The sequence below is a fragment of the Saccostrea cucullata genome, unplaced genomic scaffold (assembly GCF_032062105.1).
Source record: "Saccostrea cucullata isolate Sc308-1 unplaced genomic scaffold, CSIRO_AGI_Scuc_v1 ctg6210, whole genome shotgun sequence".
Classification (NCBI taxonomy): domain Eukaryota; kingdom Metazoa; phylum Mollusca; class Bivalvia; order Ostreida; family Ostreidae; genus Saccostrea; species Saccostrea cuccullata.
Window position 1 is genome coordinate 2,228 of NW_026927156.1, and position 23,786 is coordinate 26,013.

Here is a 23,786-nt window from a genome sequence, read left to right on the forward strand (position 1 = left end):
ATTTATAAACTGCTTTGCAGTTTATAAAGCACAAACAGCCCAAACTCAGCTTGTAAAGTATAACTTGGGAAGCTATTAAATTCATTCTTTAAATAAACTTGTTTAAACAAGTTCTTTAATTTGTTAAAATGAATGAAATTTGTTTGTAAGTATTTGGAAATTACTTTTATAAAATTCATAAATATTGTACTTCAAGCACTATATGTCAAATTCAAATAAATGAATTTGTTTCAATAAATTTTATAATTTTCAAATGAAATGAATCTGATTGTTAATTTTTTTTAATTTCTTCTAACAAATTCAACAAATCTGTTATATAAAATTTAATTCAAACAAAACAATTTAATAGTTACTGTAATGTATTTGTTACTATAATGAATTAAATTTGTTAAAATATACACTTTGTTTTATTAAATTATTAAATTCAAAAAATTCAATAGGTCCTTGAAAAGGTTTGTATTATTTAGAAAAGTTCTCTCCTCTCCCCTCAAAAATGAAAGATTGACAATTTTCTTCTCGAACATTGCCACTCTTAACAACAGAAAAGCAAGAACCCATTTTTCTTAAACAATTTTGTCAAAGATCATCACTGATATGAAGTCTGAAGAGTAAAGCATTGTAGGGAATAAAATTTTTAATTTCTGTTGAGCTAGCATTTAATGCATTTTTTTCAATGATTGTTTATTCTACAATATAAAATTAACTCTTTGATTGTTTTCCAATCTATTTCCATGACTGTAAGTTCTCAAACCAATTATTTGCATGCTCTTTAGTAAAATGTCCACTTGCACTTGAAATCAAGATTTTTTTCTTCATTCCAAAAATTTGAAGAACACATTGGAATGGGTTTTACTGAAAATAAAGCATGCACAAGCAAGTTTTCAGATGTCTGAACTCTTATCCATAAGAGAGTACATGTAGTTCTTTCTCTGTAATTCCATGTGAAAGACAATGTCTGGCCATAATTTATCCATTGACAATGTATGTTCTCTTTCAGGTAAACTGTTGCAGTGCTGATTTCACCCTGTAAAATTCAAATACATTGATTGTGGTAGTACTATCAGGTATTATCTCATGAAAGGAAATGTTGAGTTGCAAACTTAATTAAAAGACAATGAAATATTTTTTATAATTTTTTCTTACTTATCAAACAGGGTAGAATCATTAGCACTGAGAAGTTGTTGTAACAGTTTCTGTATTCCTAAATCTCGAAGTTTGGCTTGTCTGCTGTATGCTCCTGGAACAATACAAAATTATCAAGGATTTTATGAAATGTTATTTTGAAGAGCTAAAGGGAAATAACTCTTTGAACCTTCCAATTCCCCAACACTTTACAGTCCTCTACAGATGCTGTGAGCTCCCTTCACTGTAAGATATTGTGAGAATTGAACAAAAGTGAATTTTTGTTTCTGATAAATATAAAAAAAATTTTACCTTCTTGTTCATTCCACACCAGATTAGAGATACAAGAAGTAGCTGCTATCTGTAACTTTACATTGGTATGAACCTAAAGTTAACAAACAATATATTTTCATGAAAGAAATCAGGTTTTAGGCCTAATCAAAAGGATATAAGTATCTTAGGAATGTTAAAAAAAATCACAACAAAAATTAAAAATCCTTTTTAAAACATGTTAATCATATTCCAGACTAAATATCAAGGTAAATGTATATTCATCTTGTTATCACCATCTAAGTTACAGTAACAATTCCCCGAGATGATGGCTGAAGTTAACAATAATTGATACTTACCATATATGTCATGAGTTTCTTTAGAACATCTTCATTTCCCATGATGTATTCCTTTGCATCATCACCATCTGCCACATTGGTTAAGATACACAAAGTCTACCAAACAAAACATAATTATACTAAACTGTATGTACAATCCCAACAGTATCCTAAACACTATCTTATTTGTGTTTTAAGCTTGTTAAGTTCTATTTATTTCCTGAACTCTGTGTTATTAGGTTTGTAGTGTGTTACCTGTTCCTTAATTTCCACCACATGATCTCCCTCCAGGATAAAGACAACAGCTTGCATTATCTGATTTCCATAGACCTTCATTAAATGATCAATATCCTGTGGCAGAAAAAAAAATGTTACATACATATTATTTTTTAACAAGAGGCCCATGGGCCACATCGCTCACCTGAGCACTGTGGCTAGGAAAAGTACAAATTGGTTTATTATTGAAAAGTTTAAATCCAAAAGTAGTCCCATGACCAATCATGGATTTGCTATTCCTGAGAAGATGATTTTTGAAGAATTTCCTACGGGATTTCCACATATGTTTCAGCTTTTCTGACCCAGTGGTTCTTGAGAGGAAGATTTTTAAAGACTTTTCCTATATATTTCTATTTAAAACTCTGATTCCAAGTTTTGGCCCCATCCAACCACCGGGGGTCATAATTTGAACAATTTAAACGAATCTACACTACCCAGGCTTCCACATAAGTTCACTAAAGCTTTTCTGGTATACATCACTAAATCCTAATTAAAGTAGGTATACACATAAGATTTCCTAATTAAACGTCACTAGGTATATATTAAATCCTAATTAAACGTCACTAGGTATACATCACTAAATCCTAATTAAACGTCACTAGGTTTTCCTATATATTTCTCACTAGGTATACATCACTAAAACTAGGTATACATCACTAAATCCTAATTAAACGTCACAAGGTATACTTCACTAAATCCTATCATGGTATACATCACTAAATCCTAATTAAACGTCACTAGGTATACATCACTAAATCCTAATTAAACGTCACTAGGTACACATCACTAAATCCTAATTAAACGCCATATAAATCCTAATGGTTTTTACATCACTAAATCCTAATTAAAGAGGTATACATCACTAAATCCTAATTAAAGAATTTGCCTATATACTTCTAATTGTGTCAATTTTAGGTATACATCCCCTAATAAACGGTGGTATACATCACTAAATCCCGCCCCACCCCCAAGGGTTATAATTTGAACAATTTAAAGAATCTACACTACTGCAGGATGCTTCCACGTAAGTTTCAGCTAATTTCGGCTCAGGTGACCATTACAAAATGAAGCTACAGATTTTGTTTAAACTTCTCAGAATTTGAATTAAGTATTTGTCCTTTTCATATCTGCGTAAATTTTAGGTCAATCGGGCCTCCTTTTGTTAGGACTGTTACGACATTGTCTCAAGAAATTACAAAAATGAAGGAATTGAGTAATATATCATAAAATTAAAGGCAAATAAAAATATTTAACATATGAATTGTAGAGAGGATATGCTTGTTTAACGGTTTAATTAATTTTTACATCTGCTGATCCATTTAAAGCGATCAACATATTTAGCTCAAAATTATAAAGGTAAAAATAAATTGCTGCTTGATATTCTAACTACAGATTTCTTTTTCATATATTCCAATGTTCTCTCCCTTATATGGCATAAAAATTAGTGGGGCAGCGGGCATCAAACAAGAAAATTTGACATTATACCCTGAAAAATGATAATTTGAAAAATCTTTTTAACATCTATACTTTTAGGATTTTTAAAAACGTGAAATATTTAAAACTACGATAATACAACTGGGAGTTGAATATTTAATTAGACGGCCAAAAATTCGTTTTCACGATTCACAAAAATAGTAATCGGGTTCAATCTTTAAATGCAAACCGTTCATGCGCATGTGTGACGTTATGACGGAAGTGAAAGAAGAAAATACTTTGTTTCTACATTGGTCGTTTTGCGATTTATTTGATTAAAAAAAAATGGCACGTTTTACTACTTTTTGTGTCTATGTAATACTTTATTCATAGATACAAATAAGTGGTTTGTTTGCCACACTATCCTAAATCTACTTCATGTACGTTGTTTATCATGTTTTTATCCATATAATATACACATGTCTTTGATTGATATGTTCAGTGTTTCCACTAATGTTTGTTTGTTTAAACAATATAAACACCGTGCTTATAGGCGATCATATCCTTGGAACAGAGACCCCCTTCTTAAGGGACACTGAATGATCGAGGTTTTCCGTACATTCAGGTCCAGCACAATACCCCGCTAAAGGTATAGCTTTATCAAGATATTTAAAATACCTTGATCAAGGGATGTCCTTCACGGAGTTTTTGTCACACGCTATCAAAAAGAAAGGACCAACAACTCAAGAAAGATAACGACCCTTTTAGTAAGCTGTAGTGTCAACTGTGTCTTTCTGGCTAATTTTATTGGTTAAAAAAGTAATAGAGGTACTTTTAATCGTTGACAATCATTAGACAACTTACAGGTAATCTTTCTTTCTTATATGTCCTGAATTTCTATCCTGGCCACATATATTTCAACAATGATTGAAAGCTGTGTAAATTTTAGAGGCTAATTATATAACGAATATCCCGCCTTACTGAACGTCCATTTAGATAACAGTGAATTGTACTAAAAGTGACCTTGGACGGCAGGACCCCTGGGAAAAACACTCCGTGGTACCCTGAGTAAATAGAATGTTCTGTGTTAAAGTGATAGATATGGATCCAGTGAGCATTTGTTCCATGAGTTTTGACACAGATTCTCGAACCTGACTGAGCTGATGAACATCATTATGTATGAATATTTAATTTGTATGTATACTTGTATATTAAAAGTACCTGAGGTATACATGCATTATGAACATGGTCTAGTTTTAAAAAAAAAAAATCCTGCCTAAAATAAAAACATTTTCAGGAATCCAAGATGGTTCAATTTGACTTGTACTGGAGTTTACACAATTATACTTCTCTAAAATTGTACTAATAATGAAATAAAAAAAAAAGAAGATTTATTTCTTCTTCAGCTTTTTAATCCTGACACAGCACAAAATTAAACGTCACATTTATGGTTTGTATATTTGCATGCTGGTCAATACATTAAACTGTGTTCTTAGTGCATATTGATGTTAAAATAGATAAATGTGTAGGTGTATATATTTAAAGCTCAATATGATATCAAAAACTAGGAATAATACATGCTTTTTTTTTTCACTTGATAAAAAGTTTAACCCAAAAAAAAATTAAACTTTCACTGAAAGTGGGGTAAATACATCACTAAATCAAGAAGCCTTTGAGCTTTTGCATTGAAATTTTACACAGCAACTCTCTGTCACTAGGTATACATCAGGGTCAAGTTAAATCAATAAATTCTAATTTGTTTTTGAAAAACAAAACAATGTCATAACTTTTATAGACAGTATATATCACATAAATCATAAAATCTAAATTAAACGTCACTTTGTTTTTAGATTAATGCATATAAACCATCAACCTGATTATATGATTATAAATTAAACGTAACAAACCATTGGTATTCCTTTTTATATCACCCTCTATGATCTCAAATCCTAATTACATGTGTTCCCTTCTTTGTTACTGTCATACTATTTGTGGGTTTAATACATCACTCATGGTAATGCATAAAATTGTGATCTAGAAAAGTACACTGGGGATCCACATTATCTTATTAGCTACTGATATCTATCTATACTAATTAAACGAAATATCCCCTTCACGATATAGGTTTTTCTAATTTATTATACATATTGTATATATCGTAGATGACAAATATGTAATCCTGGAAATTAAACATATTATAACAAGAGGCCCAAAAGGTTCGAAAATGGTTATACATCACATATAATCCTAAATTAAACGTCACTAGGTATACATCACTAAATCCTAATACCCAAAGCACTACAAATGGTACTAAAGGTATACATAAAACAAATTTTTCTAAATTTTCCTATGTGTGTATTAAGGAATTTTTTTTTTGGTATACAATGAAATATTCTCTTTGTTTGTTTTTTATGAATAATTATTTTACTGCAAGGATATACAAAATAACAGAACATTTATATTTGTGCAGTCTGTTTTATGTATGATATATACTAAAAAAAATCCTCAAAAATTAAACGTCACTAGCAAAAAAAACAACAAATTTTTGTTTTAAAAATTGTATATCACTAAATCCGTGATTAATTGGTTATGTAACTATGTACAAACTAGGTATATATCACTATTTAATCCTTAATTAAACGATTGTCAGTCTTTTAGTTATCTTGTATACAATGAATCACTCCATGCCAATCTTTCGGTTTGACGAATCATCTAAATTTAAACGTCACCGGAAAATAAGAACATCGTATATTTATGCCTTTTATTTGGAAATTAATCACGGTAAGTGAAATCCTCAGGCATTTTTGATTAATAAGCGTCGGGCGCGTTTCACTAGGTATAACGTCACTAAATCCTAATTTAAACGTCACTAGGTATACATCACTAAATCCTAATTAAACGTCACTAGGTATACATCACTAAATCCTAATTAAACGTCACTAGGTATACATCACTAAATCCTAATTAAACGTCACTAGGTATACATCACTAAATCCTAATTAAACGTCACTAGGTATACATCACTAAATCCTAATTAAACGTCACAAGGTATACTTCACTAAATCCTAATTAAACGTGACTAGGTATACATCACTAAATCCTAAGTAAACGTCACTAGGTATACATCACTAAATCCTAATTAAACGTCACTAGGTATACATCACTAAATCCTAATAACCAATACTTATTTACTTTTAGTTATTTCATGAACATTTGAAATAGTGTATAATAGTAAAGTACATCTTTATATTTCTGACACATTACTTAATTATGTTTTGTTATTTTCAACAGATGGATACTTTTAAGATAGAGGGACCTCTTATTGATGAACAACTACCTGTCTGGCGAAATATTTTTCTTAGAAACAGACAATTTCAACTTTATTTTCGTTTTGGAAATCTATTCATTTCTTTTACATAATGTTTTAAATCAATTGAGGAAACTTGTAAATACTATTTATTATTAACGAGTTTTATGGTTGAACCATGAAATGAAGCAATAAAATTTTATTAATTGTCTATACCGATTGTACCAAGTTAAAATTGTACATTGTATGTGTTGTAATAAATTTAAAATATTTCGTTTTTATTTAAAACACTGCCACAAGAAGATCCCTGGAAAGGAAATAATGACAAGATTGTTCTATTGTCTAACGTCTTACAATGGAAACTGTTTAATCCGACATAACAATCCGCGAATTCCGACATTTGAATACATGAACCATTTTCATGACTAATTTCCATGATCTTTAATCTGTGTTACATTACGTATTGTTAACTTTTCTCCCTGTGCATATCGGATAAAACAGCTTTGTACTGAAGATACTTTATGGCAATTACGATTAAGGGACTCCATCCTCAGCCAGGTTGGACAACTCTTTAATTTATAATTTAATACAACAAGTCTCAAAATGAAGCTTAAAAATTAAATCATTTCATGCAACAATTTTCATTATATATCTCTAAATGTGCTTCAAGGTTCTTTGAATTGCTCAGTAAGGTCTAATAAAAAGTCGAAATTTTTACCCCGTAAAAGCATTTTAAAATTACATATATTAAGAAATTGATGTTCATTTTAATCTAAATATAGATACCAATGTTTATTAACATGATACGAAATTAGAAGTGATTTATGGTGCTTCACAATGACAGGAGAATCTTATACACTTCGCATTGTAAATTGATCGAAGTAAATAAAAGAAATTAAAGTACATTATAAGTTTAAAAATTGTGGAATTTCTTCAAAAGCCTGGATACCTATGATTTTTATTTTTAAAATGTCTAAATGAGTCAAATTTGAATTGGAAAATGCAAAGCTAGTGTTTTTATTCGTAATTCCTGAAAATATATTTGAAATTTACTAATTTTCTCTATATAATTTGTTTTACTTTAAAGATAAGTTTCATTAAGGGACTCCGATCCTCAGCCAGGTTGGACAACTCTGCTTAATTTATAATTTAATTAAAAACTGCGAAAAATCAGAGACATTTGTGAGCATTTTCATTAAGTCAGTGCTTGATTTTCAGAATCTGAGGATCGGAGTACCTTAAGTTCTTGTTCTATTATATCTCCATTGAATAAACCAGACTTTCTTAACTACTGAAAGAATGCTATCAGAAACTCCGTACATTGCCGTCGAAGGAAACACCACCAGTTTTCTTTTCTCTGATTTGCAGTACTACGCCAATATCTGAAGTGTTCGGCAGTTCGACTCTCGTGGAAAAAGATTTGAATTTGCTCTACGAGCAAATACCACTTAGAGAAAGGTTTCTTCAAGATTTTTATTTAAAAGAAGGTTTAATGCAAATTGTTTTTATGCGAAATTTACTAATTTTTCTATATAATGTTTCAGGTCTTCTATAAAGAATTAATTATAATCCATTGTAAATGAAATATCAGGATTGTTGAAAAAAATGTACATTAAACTGATATCATTCGAAAAAGAGAACTGTATGAAAAGTTTTAATTTAAATTAAACAAATAAAAATAAAGAAAAAGACTTAGTGATTGTATATTTGAACTAAGAAAATATTTTGAGCTTTATGTTAGATAAGTAAGAAAGGTGCACGTGGTCAATTACTAATCCTCTATGGAAGGTTCGTCATACACTGCACAAAGTGTAATAGCAGACTGGCTCAGGAAAGATAATTCTGTTAAATGACAAAAAACACCACATCATGATATAAGCATGAAAACGTAAATAAATTTTGTGTTTATATTTTGTATTCAAAAGCATCATTGAGTACACCGGAATATGTTCATTTATGTAATATAGTGTAGTTATATATGTATACATAGATTAATAACTTTTTAGACAAGGTCTCCAATTCATTTTCAGGTTAATTTGATTAAAGTTAAAAAATATGAACTTTCAAATTATTATTCTTAAAACGAGCCTGGTGCTTGTAGCATTAGGAAATGCAAGGAATGCAAGTTAACAAGAAAATAAATATACCATTTTCTGCTGTATCTACGCCACAGCTAACGCCTTCAATGACCACCTCTGAGAGGGATTTCAGCACCTTCAAATGTGAAATGATCAAAATATACAATCAAAACATCCATCCAAAGTAGAAAGACATGTTTGTTATTGGTTTTGTGGTTTTTTTTTTTTTGCTTGACCAAGAGAAAAAAATATCAAGTGTTTCAAGACCTCCGAGATGATGAATATAAGCACGATGATGACAGGGGCATATAATGAAAAGCATGTTGAGTTTCATGTCACTGTCGTGTGACTGTTTAGAACGTATCAAATGTACCGTACAACTAGAATAATGAACATGAGATTTCATACTTGTTTGCTACAATTAACCTTACGCTAAAAATTTATATTTTTATCCATGATATTGTTTTTATCACAACATATACAGAACAAAATATATTATTTAAAATGTCTCAATCTGATATTTGCATGAAGAAATTTCTTTTCATTTATTTTGTTTGTTAATTGGAGGATAAGACAAAGGTATATGATACAGTGGGACTGGGTTGCTGAAGCTGAAATACATGTTAACTCACCACATGGCAATCACTTGGTTACCCATAATGCACTTTTACTTCCTGTGTAACATGGAGAGCACTCTTTTCTGCTCAAAGCCTAGGCGGTCTGGAAGCCAGAATTTTAGCATCATGGAGATAAGCACTATCCATAATGAAGTCTTGAGAAGTACATGTAGTACCTTGTAACGTACTCCCTACCACTTTGTATTGTATTTATTATTATTTAAAGAAGGGGATATAACTCTTTTTAAGAACAGTTCAATGTCGCAGATTAGGACACTTACAATACTCTCATACTTCTAATAATTTAATAGTAATTTTTTAGCAATAAGTCACATGTTGTGCATTCAAATTCATTGAATTTTCTGGGTTATCTACTGTATCTTATGTGTCCCGATTTATTGCATTTAAAGCACACTACTTTGTGATCGGGATTTTTTTTTCGAAATTTAAACGACAGGTGATCGGTGTTTTTACAACATGGATCACCTGTTCTGTTGTTATCGACAAATTATCTACGTCGTGATCTGCGAGGTGTGTTCGATTAGGAAGGGTTGGTACACAATAAAAGATTAGTAGGTATTCAGTATTTGTGTTTTTATGGTGCCTTGTTTTATTGAGCCTGACACTACCTGTCCATAGGTCATCTTGTGTGTGACGACGAAGGAATAGTGACATTTGTTATTTGTTTCTCTACATCAATCAGAGTAATGTTTCTGTTTTTGACCGTTAAATCCGATTTAAGATTTTTCTTAACGCGTCTATCGCTAAGAGTAATTATGTAGTTACTTTGATCACGTCACCGACTTCATGTCATTGTCATGTTCTAAATTTTGAATTTGCCGATGGGAGTAAATACAAAATTTAGAACATGACACATGTTCTAAATTTTGTCATGTTTTAAGTTTTGTATTTATTCCCACCCGGTAAATGCAAAGTTTAGAACATGACATCATATCCCAATGCAACTCTAAATGATATCTAATTTCTGAATTGTTTGCCACAGATTCCCATTCATTTTATATGCAAAAAACCTGTGTAATGTACTAGTTTATAAGTTTTGCATCCTGTGTTCAAATGGAAAAAAAATCCATTATCTATTTATTCATATTTATATTTGTAGAATGAATAAATTTTACCGCACAGATTTTCATTCAAACTTTCACAATAAAATGGCGATAAATCATATAGATAAATAAAGAGGATTGCAGAAAGGTTGAGTTTTCAACATCATAGAAAGTTTACAAATTCTTAATACATGTATAATATTTGAGAACTTTATGTGTCACATCTTTTCAAGAGAAGATACCCGTATCTTTGTTTGTATAAAATGTTTTTTGTAGCAGCTAATGCAGTAAAAACACAAAACTCGAGTAAACAGGTTATGTTACTTTTTTCTGCAATAGATAGATGTTTAATTCCGTACTAATAATTAAAGAAAGACATATTATTTTTTATATTTATACCTGTATAAAAATTATTTTAAATAGGATTAAAGATTTCATTCTTGTATATTTATTATATGTATGACATAGTATGTGGCATTGATGTAACAACCGCTGATTAAGAGATCTGTACAGGTGATTGCCCAGTGTTGTTCATGAGCTGATAAACGGCAATGGTTTTAAGAAATTAAATAGAAAATATTCAGTATTATGTAAATATAATTTGATGAATTTTAATTATGTTTTTGACAAGTGTGAGTAAGTACATGAAGTCAATTTCAGGCAGTATGTAAAACAATCGATCAGTCAATTGTTACACTGTTTTACCCAATTGAGTCTGTCTGTCTGTCCGTAAGCAACTTTTGTCGCAGTTTTCTCCTCAGCTAATTATCGTAGATGCTTGAAATCTTTAGCACATTCTTTGCTAAGGAATGCCATATATGGTATGATTCATTTTGTTCAAATCCAATGTTAACTTCCTGTTTATCTGTGCGTCTGTCCATACCATACATAACATTTTGTCGCAGTTTTCAATAGGCTTATTGGTTAAAGAGAAGAATTTGAAAATAGTTTCAAAAGGATAAAGTTGTGTAATGTATGTTGTAAGTCATGAGATGTAAAAAGTTTAATTTTGATATCTTTAGTGATCTTCGCATATTTTGAGTTACCTTGACTTTTGATGCTGAACGAACTTTAAAGGTCAGTTGATGAAGAATCCAATGCAGTTGGTTTCATGTCTGTACAATTAATCATCCTGTCCCGAAGCAGAGAGGGTATACTGTTTTACCCTTTGCGTTTGTCTGTTTATAAAAATTTTTTAGTCGCAGTTTTCTCAGCAACTTTTCACAGATGCTTAAAATTTAAGCCCTCTCTTTGTCATAGGGTTTAATTCATTTTTAAACAAATCCGATGTCAACTTTCTGTATATTCATGCGTCTGTCCATACCATACACAAAATTTTCCTCACTGTTTTCATCGCATTGCATTTCATTGCTTGAAATTTAAGCATTCTCTTTGTTGAGGCATGCCATATATGGGGATTCATTTTTAAAGGAATCTTAATTTCAATTTCCTGTTTATCTGTGTAACCGTCTGTCCATAACAAATTTTCGTTTACTTTGTTTTTCAGCAAATGCTCGAAATTTTAGCACATTCTTTGGTAAGGCATGCCATATAGTGGGATTCATTTTTGTTCAAATAACGGGGCGCAATTAGTACACATGGGAATTCCAGCAGATTGTTGGAATACCTGGTCTCCGAAAACCACATAGATATTGTCAATCAGAAACTCAAGCATCTTTTTGATGTCAACTTTAGAGTACTTGTGTGTGCAATCAGAATGTGTTTTAACAAAATAATTTTGCAAATGACCAATGACCAGGTAAGTAAATCTGCAAGTTCCATTTTTATTGAAAAAGCAGCTGTCAATGAAATCAAAAAGTCTGGACTTTAATTTATCGTGGGGAATGGTAATGTATAAAGTTGAAAAATTCGTAAGTTTTTAGGTTGTTGAGTTTGGTAAAATCTTGTGATTTCGAATTGTCCAAAAGTTCTTCAGACTTTTTGAATATCAACATCTGATTCCCACCACTTCCTGAATATATTGTTGCACAGTACTCTTGAAGTTTCCCTTCACTACTGTCAATATCCTAGTGAAGAGACTTGGTTGAACATTTACTATAACCCGCATTGTTTATTTGTTTGTATTAAGGAGTTTTATGAAGTTTTGGAATCCAATATAGAAATATCGAAAAGTTTAATATAACGAAGTAAAATTTTTCGATGTTTTCAAACTTAATTCCTGTTTCAGAGAAATAATAATAAACAAAATAATTTCAAGAGAGTTTTTTCCATCTAATTAATAAAAAGACTTTTCCTTTTACGGTCAACACAAACATGAATGGAAAAATTATAAATCAATAAAAAAAAACAGAGATAGGTAAGGATGACAACAACCATTTGCACATGTAATTCTTCAGTATGAACTTTATATTACTGATCTATTTTGTTCATCCCTTAAAACAAGTTGATGTGCCATCAGGCTTCTCAAATATCTCGACTGGAGAAAAATACCTTTCTCGCTCACTTCCTCCTATCACTATCCAACTCAATTTTCACATGCCTATTTTCCCTCTCAACCTTTCTTCTTTTTTCGCGCCACCTCACGCATCGTATCTAACCTCTCTATCCCTCCAGTAATACATGAAACAAAACACTCTAACTCTTCTTTCAGGCTATGAGAATAATAAAATGTCTGTCTGGAAAGAGGGTGTTCATACAGATGGCACGGATAATAAGGAACAGATCAATACAGATGAGACGGATAATAAGGTACAGATCAATACAGATGGCACGGATAATAAGGTACAGATCGATGACAAGGACACAGATAGCGGGGATGATGTCATGGATGTCTTTTGTGTAGATTAGTAAGATGCGGAGTGCATGAGTGGTTTAGGTGGTGATTGGATCAAAGATGGTGGGTCCAGCAGGAAGCCAAAAACATTAACTCAAAAAACCACAAAGCCATTGAAGGCAGGATGGTTGGCTGGCATTAAATCAAAATGTTCTCAATTGCAGTGCCTTGCAAGTGATGAATGGTCCTCAAGTGAAATTGAAAGCTGAACACGATGAGTAAAAGGAATTCGTCCACCATATTCGAACGGTCTCTCGGTAGTTTCCTTGCTTTAAACCATTCACTTAGTCACTGTTCAGTGTACCCAATCGTCACCGATGTAGACGGGCATATACTATTCAACAATGGGTATCAACAAAAAATATTTTTTTTCTAATGCACGAGAGTAAGATAACAAAGAAACTTACAACAATTGCACAAGTCAATAAATATACGTCACTGTAATAAAATGTAAACAAAGGCAATACAAGATAAGCAACACCAACACGGATCGCCATCCCAGGTCGGTAGCCGTTACAATATTTCGAATGCGAAGTATAGCCTGGCGCTGATATCTCAAATAGTAAATCGAAAATGGTCGACCGGTCCCAATTATATACAGTTATCCTGTCCCCACTCCTCGCTCTAAGTCAGTCCTTCGGATACCCGCTGTGGGAAGGGGTTTCCGACATGGTGTTTGTTGTCCTTTCATCAATGCTCCATTCAGAAGTTCGAGTATTCTATAAATAATATGTGGATAGTAACTTATCTTGTATAAAAAGGGGTTTCCTTCTATGGGCATAGAATAAGGTTTTTCTTTTTAATCTGAGATAATTTACAATATTTACTACGTGTACGATTATCTAAAATAAACAACCGAATGTGACGAACACCAATGCCGAGTTTCCTCTGTAGAGTCCTTATTAAATATAATTACACCTGCCCATTGGCCACAAAGCTACACGGAATAATTTGAATCCTAGTTTATTTTATGTACTCTTTTTAATATAGATTGTTTTTTAACATTGAAATGCTCCTATACTGTAATATTTATATACATTAATATTTGCTGTTTGCTACTCTATTAAGCAAAATTGGATATTGACTTTAAAGTCATTTTTGAATATACGCAAACATAGCAAAAAAAAAACAAAACAAAAGAAAAAAAGAACCAACCGACACGTTGAAACTCGAAAGTGATAAGGTGACGCCACTCTGATATTATAAACATGTAACAGAATTTAAATTATAGCTGAAAATGTTTAATTTCAACATTTTGAATAAACTCGTACATAGCATTTTTATTCTGTAACAAAATATACATACCTCAGCTGTGTCTAGTTGCTTAGTCAGGTCCGCGGGGCTTTCTTTAGCTTTTCTTTTCTACATTTAAAAAAGTCATGATATCTTAATGAACACAAAAAAATATGGTGATCAATGTTTGACGACGATTTATACTGGTTTGAACAACATTGTTACACTAGGACTGCACTTTTCCATTGTCTGTTTTTTCATAGTTCCTACATAGAATTTTAAATCACAATCTGAGAGATTTTCAGTTAAAAAAGAACATTAGCGGTCTCTTAATGTCTTTCTTTTTATGTTCACACGGTCGAACGAGACGTGAAACTGTAGTTCAGTTGGTTGAAGAAGTCTTGACATTGTTACTCAGTTGGTTGAAGAAGGCTTAACACTGTAGTTCAGTTGGTTGATCGAACAAGACATAAAACTGTTACTCAACTGGAGAACAAAACTTAACACTGTTTCTCATTTGGATGAACAAGACTTAACATTGTTACTCAGTTGGATGAACAAGACTTAACATTGTTACTCAGTTGGCTGAACAAGACTAAACACTGTTACACAGTTGGATAAACAAAACTTAACATTGTTACTCAGTTGGATGAAGAAGACTTAACATTGTTACTCAATTGGATGAAGTAGACTTAACACTGTTACTCAGTTGGATGAACAAATTAAGACTTAACACTGTTACTCAGTTGGATGAACATCTGTAAATCAGTTGAATGAACAAGACTTAACATTGTTACTCAGTTGGATGAACAAGACTTAAATCTTTAAACAATCATTTTTTTTTTTATCAGCCTCTAAAAATGCAAAATATCTTGAAAATATTTTGCCATCTTTATAAACTACTGCCTGAATTAATTTCAAAATTTAATTAACTCTTTGTAGAAAGATTTTTCATGAAAAAAATTTTTAAACAATGAAAAAGGTTACTTTTTTCTAAGTGAGCCCGAATAATGTATTGCATGAAAGAGAAAACATTGCATCTTGCAATTTGTCTTAAACTATATTCATCTTTCAATTTGTCTTGACATAATTTCTTCAAATAGAATATACAAATCAAATAGGTAAGTGATAAAAAATTTTCTCTTTAGCATTTTTTGGTCAGCCTCCTTAAAGAGTAACTTCTACTCACAGGGAGACTTAAATTAACAAGAACCCGTTGGCCGCCATATTGTTGGTCAACATGCTCATATTTCTTCTTAATTCAACAAACTTTTTATCCTGGGATTTCTGGTGGAGGAAGCATTGTTCCTCTAGATCTGAAAAATGTGCATTTGTAAGAGCCTATTTTATTTCATAATTTTTATTCCAGAAAGATTTTACCCCAAATATTTCTGCTACACACTCTTAAATTTGGTAAGACAAAGAGGAAAAATTACAAGGTTGACCACCACGATGGTGGTCAATGGGAAATAACTCTTGTTAATTTGGGTCTACTAAAAACTATTGCATTAAATCTAGTTATGCTAGCAAGTATAGATACAGAATCCTGCTCACCCTCATCCTGATGACAGCCGTCAGTGTATAGAGTATGGGGTTAATGGCGGAGTTTATCGGCAGAACCACAACTATCATCCAGGCGTGAACGTCTGACTGTACCTCAATCCCCAAAAACGTCAGCATTCCTGTGTAATGAAACATATGGAGATAACAAACAGTATTTAAGATCAAAAGTCCATAAAACAATACAAGATAGGAGCAGAGCAAACACGGATCTCCAAAACATTAGAGGTGGGATAAGGTGCCATGGAGAAGTAAGCATCCCCTTCTGACTGGTCACACCCGCCATGTACTCGTCATGATCAGAAAATTTATTTTCTAACACCCCCCCCCCTTATTTTCAGCATTCCTTGATAGGATAAAATTAATAATTTCAATCCACCATAAAAAAAGTCCGTAGTCACGTAAAACAGTAAGTTATTTATCTAATACCCCCATCCATAAAGCGTGAACTATGAAAAGCCGTGTCAGAAGGTCTCGAGCAATTTCGAGCTGCCCAGTTAAGCTTGACATGTTGCAGAGTCCGGAGTAAAAAATCCCTTACTGTTCCATGGCATTTAATCCCGCGTACAGGTTTATATTTGCTCTACCGGGCGGTAAACTGTGTCTTCTTGACATGAGTTAAAAGTTTTCGTCGAAAGGTAAAAAAGGAAATTGCAAGACTTGTGCATTTGCTTATTCATGCCGAAATAAGTGGATTCCTTTTGATTACATTGCAATGATATGAATATCTACAAGCAATTTGATATTTAAAGGTAACAATTAAAGGACAAATTCTAACATTTGATATAACCCCTTACCTTCGATTTGACAATCGCAACGATTTTTAAACTTTTAAATCCGTGACAGGAAAAGTACCTACCCACAAAACTAGAACTTTCAGAAATTAACGAAATCGTGATGGCGTTCATTCCAATTTGTAATGTGTGCCAGGATTGTAAAACAATTGTTACCTACCGATGGTTCCGATAGGTATCCAGCAGAACACGTCAGTCAGAACGATCGCAAACAGCGTCATAGCTAAGGAGGATTCTCTCTGATTGGTCCTTGTAGATCGCACATTTCTTCCAACACTGATCACTTCAACAAATATTGCAATCTGTCCAATCAAAATGCCAAGAAAAAGAAGGAAGTTGATTCCTACATACACGATCATGGAGTACTGCCATCCAGGCTTCCGTGTAACGGAGAGCGGAAGGGAAACGCAGATGCCAGATTGAGCGTAGAAGTTTTCTAGATTAGGGTCCGGTATTAAAGGTATAAAAGCAAGGCAAAGAGAGACCACCCAGGCAATGAACAATAACATAGAGGCTCTTTTTATCGTCAGTTTCAAGTTAGAAAATGGAAACTTGACAGCAATGAATCTATCCAGAGTTATCAACAAAACAATAAAGGCAGATATCTCGCTTGACAAAGTTGCAGTTATTCCTGCAAAAGTACAAATAGTGCTATGTCTCCAAACATAGTCATTCAAGCCGTATTCCCCAGTGTAATGAAGATTAATGTAAGCAATTATGTACAGGTAGAAACCCATCAAAAAATCAGCACAACTCAAATTCATTGTAAGTATTTTGTAGGGTCCCGCCCTGCTTCTTCTGTAATTACCGACATTGTATAGAAAAACAATCAAATTCCCGAAGGTTGCTATTGCAGCCATGTACAATATAGCAACATTAAGAACTGGTACATCAATTAATTGCTCACAAGACGAGATTTCAGCCACAGGGGCAATGCACTGAACATCGTGTTTACTGTTTGGTTTAGCACAGCATATTGTATAAAAGCCCACTTCCATAATTCGTAAGCTGTAAAGACCTTTAAACATGTCAACAGCGACTCGGAAAGTATTGCCTTGTAAGTATAGTTCTTCTAAGTTTATGAGAGGTAAAAACGTTCCATGAGTGACATGCGAGATTTCGTTGTAGGACAAATCAAGGTATATAAGGAGGGACGTTCGAACGAACGCATCCGGATGTATATTTCTGATTTGATTTCTGGAGAAATTCAAATATATAAGTTTCCTGTCAAGGAGGTCTCCAGCATTGATAGATGTAATATTATTGTATGAAAAGTCAGCTATTCTTAGGGATACGTATTGATATCTTTGTTGACGTTGTTTTAACGACTTAATTCGATTATTATTCATGTATAGTACTTCCACTCCTGATAAAAAATCGAGGTAGCTAGAAATTCTGTTGTGACTTAAATCAAGTATCCGTGCCCTGACCTCGAACATGTGTTTGATGGCGTTGTGACTTACATTTATCACTTCATTACACAACAAATATTGGTCATTGTCATCGAGGAAATCCTCTAAATTATTTTCAGATATATCCCAGATGTCAGGATTGAAATTAAAAGTAGCATTTAAAAAGTGAAATGAAGCCTTCTTGGCAACTAGTCTGAAGTGAAACAAATAGCCATATATTTTATGGAGTGTTACGTTATAAAAGTGAAAGGAATGTAAAGTCGTATATCTTATTAGATCAAAGTACGGATTCAGGTAAATATATCCAATTGTACTATGCATTATTGAAATTCTGTGCAGTGAAAAACTGTTATAAGAAAATATTCTCAGATTTTTTATAACTGAATTATTAATTTCGAGTTTGATGATATGTTTACTTTTCACGAAATATACGCGTGTCTGATCATCGTAAACCAGGTTCGTGCATTCAATGTTATTCAAGACAATGCTCTCTGTGAAAGCTGGGCACCGATCTCTCACGCAGATATAGCTTTTTCCGGTACAGTTGCACCCTGCTGGACAGAAAGGAAAACATGTGACAGGATTGTCTGAGTTAAGCCTACTGCAGTCTATAGAGTCGTTTGGACAGTTCGAGCCTATGGTTGTTACATTAGTTGTGTTTGTATCATGTAAGTCTTCTGAAGATTTCTTGATATCCAGACAACCTTCACACATTATCAGCCTGCTTCCATTCAACGAAAAACTTCTTAGGGTTTCCTCTTTTTTCAAACAGTCAACATTAGAAGTGTTCTGGAAAGAGTTAACAAGTTGCATGCACCGATTTATATTTGTAATAACGGTCGACTTATTTTTTGACAGTGGTACATGTATTGTAGGTTCGTTAGAAATTAACATAAAAAGGCTCCCACATGTCACGGATGTCAACATATAGGTTGCTAGAAAAGGGGAAACACATTCTAGGTTTGCGATGTCTGAACACCTTTTTAGGGTCCTTGAAATACTGTCTTCAAAAGTAAAGAACTCATTTTTCGTGCTGATATTGAGACATTGACACCAATTTGAAATCATCTGAGTACAGTTGATTGATGACTGTGAACTATAGTTAGAAGGAATCAGAAAAACAGATCTATTGTTGTCAAGTATCAAATAACAGAACAATAAGTTACTGTCGTTAAAGAACTGCCGCAAATCGACAATATCAAACGTTTCCGAGACATTTAAACATCCGTAATGAACAGCCCAGAAAGACTTTACAGCAAAGGCATCATTTGGAGATTTTTCCATTATAGTTTTTCCATCATTTATTTCATTAACATTTGACAATTCAGAGAGCGTCACGCTGCTGCAGTTCAGAGTGGAATCCACCAATCTGACAAAAAGGCTATTCCATTCTGAAAATAGGATGAAATTTAATTATCTTTTAAGTAATCCACATATAATATACAACATGTACATAATTTCTCGAATACATAATGTATATTGTTGCACAATAGTCCTGAAATCTCTTCACTGCTCTTTATATTAAGATTTTTTGATGTTCACCAAATTGTACTTAAATTTATTATACAATGAAATCATCCTTATTTGAATAATATAAGATTGATACTTAAATAATACCAATAAGTGCATCATATTTACCACAGAACCGCTCGTCTGATACGTCAGAACAGTCAATCCGTCCATCACAAACTTGATCAGTACGTACACACTCTGAGCTATCACACTCAAAATACTTCTCTGGACAAGGACCTATAAATAGTAAAGCTATGAATTACCGCGCTAAGATTTCACTCAAAGAATATGAATCTTTATTATTGCATAAAAGTTACAGTGTATTTGACGTCATCATCGAAAACCATGATTCGGATAGTTTTACAACCTTTTATGATTCATTCGCACACTAACCTCGGACGTCAAAGGTGTTCTACCATCTTGCTGAGTCAGACATGTGATCTTATTTGAATTCCATTCAAATGTTACACTTTTAAAATCCGAGTTACTTTGTTGCAGGCTAAACACTGCTCTTGTTTTCAAAGACTGCTAACATATTGTTGTAACTAACATGAGGAATTACACAAATAAAGAAATAAAGTTTTATTGATAAATATTTTTTTCTTAGTATTTGTTATCAAATGATACTTTCCAGCTGTTAATCAATGTTATATTTATAAACCACATAGTTTTGGAGCTGTTGTAAAAAAAGAATTTGGACGTGTTGACCTTTGACGAAACATTATCCCTTCTATATATGATGCCCGTCAGATCGGCGTTTTGTTTTTTTTTACTTTTTCGCAAAGATTAATTTATTTATAAATATTTATGAAACAAAGAATTTGTATACTAATAAACGGATCCACGTGTAATAATGGAAGAAAAGAAGCATAATCATTTCCGACGTTGCAAACAATTATAGTAATTTTAGAAAATTAAACATTCAAACTCATATTTTAAATAACTAAGAAAGGAAGGTTTTTAACGTCAATAATGATTCTTTTAACATCTTTAAATACAGTATATGCAATATTGTCCCTGTTCAGAAACTTAGAGAGTCACATATACATGTATGTTGTTTTCCAATGTTGTATCAGTTTAGCATCAGAGAAACAACGACTTACGAGGACACAATCCATGCAGGATGCACATCTCCGAGCATCGCTACGCTAGGTAACTTACTCTTAAAAGTTGCCCTGATGTGTATCTGTAAGATATGTACAAAAAAAGTTAAAATGTAATGAACATAATGTACTATTTATTTCTTGAAGTAAAACACATACTCAAATATATTACCCTTGTGACAAGATTATCAACAAGTTGACTTTTTAACCTTGAAGTTTGACCCACTTATGCAAGTGTTACCGAACTTTAATCTTGATCATAAGTTTTGAACAATTTGTTCTAGGGCAAACAATTATAGTACCGTCTTTGAAAAAACCGGAAAATTTTTAAACATTCGTGTTTATTGTGACGTCATTTTTTTGCGTTTTAAGGTGAAGTTTTCGCCAAAAAGTGTCAAAGGCCAAAGTTTTAACAAAGTTTTCGCCAAAATTTTCAAAGTGTAATGATAAACCGTTTAACATTTTAAATACAGTAGTTTTGCAATAAGTGTCAAAGTTGAGAGTTATACGATAAAGTTTTTCAATGTGTTAAAGTTTTCGAAACAAGTTTTTCAAGGTGTGCACAAGTTTTCGATAAAGTTTTTAAAAGTTGCCCTGATGTTTTTCGATATGTACAAAAAAAGTTTTTCAAAGTGTCTTGAAGTTTTCGATATATTTTTCAAAGTATCAAAGTTTTTTAAAGTTTTTGCAAAGTGTTTTTCTTGAAAAAGTTTTTCAAAGTGTCCAAGTTTTCGAAAAAGTTTTTCAAAGTGTCCAAGTTTTCGATAAAGTTTTTCAAAGTGTCAAAGTATCAAAGTTTTCGATAAACTTTTTCAAAGTGTTAAAGATTTTGATAAAGTTTTTCAAAGTGTCAAAGTTTTCGATAAAGTTTTTCAAAGTGTCTAAGTTTTCGATAAAGTTTTTCAAAGTGTATAAGTTTTCGATAGAGTTTTTCAAAGTATCAAAGTTTTCAATAAAGTTTTTCAAAGTGTCCAAGTTTTCGAAAAAGTTTTTCAAAGTGTCCAAGTTTTCGAAAAAGTTTTCCAAAGTGTCCAAGTTTTTCAAAGTGTCAAAGTATCAAAGTTTTCGATAAACTTTTTCAAAGTGTTAAAGATTTTGATAAAGTTTCTCAAAGGGTCAAAGTTTTCGATAAAGTTTTTCAAAGTATCAAAGTTTTCGAAAAAGTTTTTCATAGTATCAAAGTTTTCAATAAAGTTTTTGAGAGTGTCAAAGTTTTCGAAAAAGTTTTTCAAAGTATCAAAGTTTTCAATAAAGTTTTTCAAAGTGTCTAAGTTTTCGAAAAAGTTTTTCAAAGTATCGAAGTTTTCAATAAAGCTTTTCAAAGTCCAAGTTTTCGCCAAAGTTTTTCAAAGTGTCCAAGTTTTCGCCAAAGTTTTTCAAAGTGTCCAAGTTATCACTATAAGAAATCAAAATTTGCAAATTGTCAAAGTTATAACTATAGCTAACTATAGTTAACTATAGTATTTTTTTCTTATGGAACGGGCATCAGAAACAATATCTGAGCGTCGCTTATCTCATCTTACCAAGTCAAGAGTTTCTGATCCGCTCCGCTCCACATAAATCCTTGACCGAATAGACTATGTTTGAGGGGGTTAGAAATGCGTCTTCTGATTGGCCTCATGCAAGTCTGCATGAACCAATCAAAATCATTGTTTTATTTAACCTGAAACTAAATCGTAAACAGAAAAACACACCAATTTTGGTCCCAAGGATAACGTCTTTATCATTAAATAGCCTAGTTAAAGATTTGTCTCAGATTTTTAGTTCAGTTATATTGAATTTATTACCGACTTCCAATATTTTCTCAAATTCTCTGTTGAATTCGTTTACTCTGATTGGCCAATAGCAGAGGTCAGTAGAGTTCAAAATGTGTAATCTCACTAGATGGCGTGACAGTAAACCCCGTCAAACGTAGTCTATTCTATTGCTATAGTTAACTACAGTTAACTTAAGTAAAGTATAGTTTATTATATTATTTTTGTGAGGGAGCATTCAATTATTACATGAAGCATCATAAGTGATTTATTCCATAAAAAAAGAAAAAAAGCTGTAATTTCTCATTAAGAAACAAAATGTGCAATTTTTCCCCTTTATCTTAATTGAAGCTCCAGAAAGTCTGATGACATCTAACTTCGACGAAGTTAAAAAGAAATAAAACCGAGGCTGTTATAATGAATAGGGATGGAAATAATCAAAAAACAATTCTGATCTTTTGACCTTGGAGTTAAGAATGCATTTAAGAAACATTAACTTTTGCCATAAGCTGTTTTATGGAGTCATTACTAACACATCTTAATTAACATTTGTCTTATGACTTAAAAATGAATATAACATGTAGTATAAAGATGTAATAACCGAGCTACCCTGAATTCTTTGGTAAATGGCAGGACCGCGTCTCCATGAGTTACATTTAAATACTTAAGGTCCGTTGCACCGCTAGTACCAGGAGTTTGTAAATCAGTGACGTCGAAAATGTCACCAATGTCTGTCAGATACGAAATTGTGAGGCTGGCATCCCTCGTTGTTATATATTTATACTTCAGACAATGAGGCTTGGTCGGGTCAATGGATATAAAGGGAGAATACAGTAAACTTGTAGTCGTCTCCGCCACAGCGTTCAGGTTGTCGGAGAATAACATTACTTTGTCCTTCATCTCCACATCTATAAAGCAGAAGTCTCTGTCGAAACTGTAGCTCTACTGGTTTGTACTTATAATAAAGGAATAGAAAAGTAGCAGTTTGGAACTTAAAACTTTATAAAAGCAATAAATGCAACTAGTGTTAATTGTAACGGGGACATATAACAGTCAAGCCCGCCATTTGTTAACGTGATTGTACGTAGGCTATACTTTATTTCACTGTAATTTAAGCCTATCACAGATCTAGAGTGTGT

The 23,786-nt window shown here is 32.3% G+C and overlaps 1 protein-coding gene across 1 annotated transcript; it reads right to left on the reverse strand.

The window, feature by feature from the left end:
- Positions 1-706: 706 nt before the first annotated feature.
- On the reverse strand, positions 707-2,075 carry LOC134273602 (armadillo repeat-containing protein 8-like). Its single transcript, XM_062755789.1, has 5 exons — positions 1,986-2,075; positions 1,752-1,847; positions 1,435-1,507; positions 1,144-1,237; positions 707-1,024 (listed from the first exon to the last, which is right to left on the reverse strand). The coding sequence occupies exons 1-5, from the start codon at positions 2,064-2,066 to the stop codon at positions 994-996; spliced, it is 375 nt and encodes a 124-aa protein (XP_062611773.1). The 5' UTR covers positions 2,067-2,075; the 3' UTR covers positions 707-993.
- Positions 2,076-23,786: the final 21,711 nt, after the last annotated feature.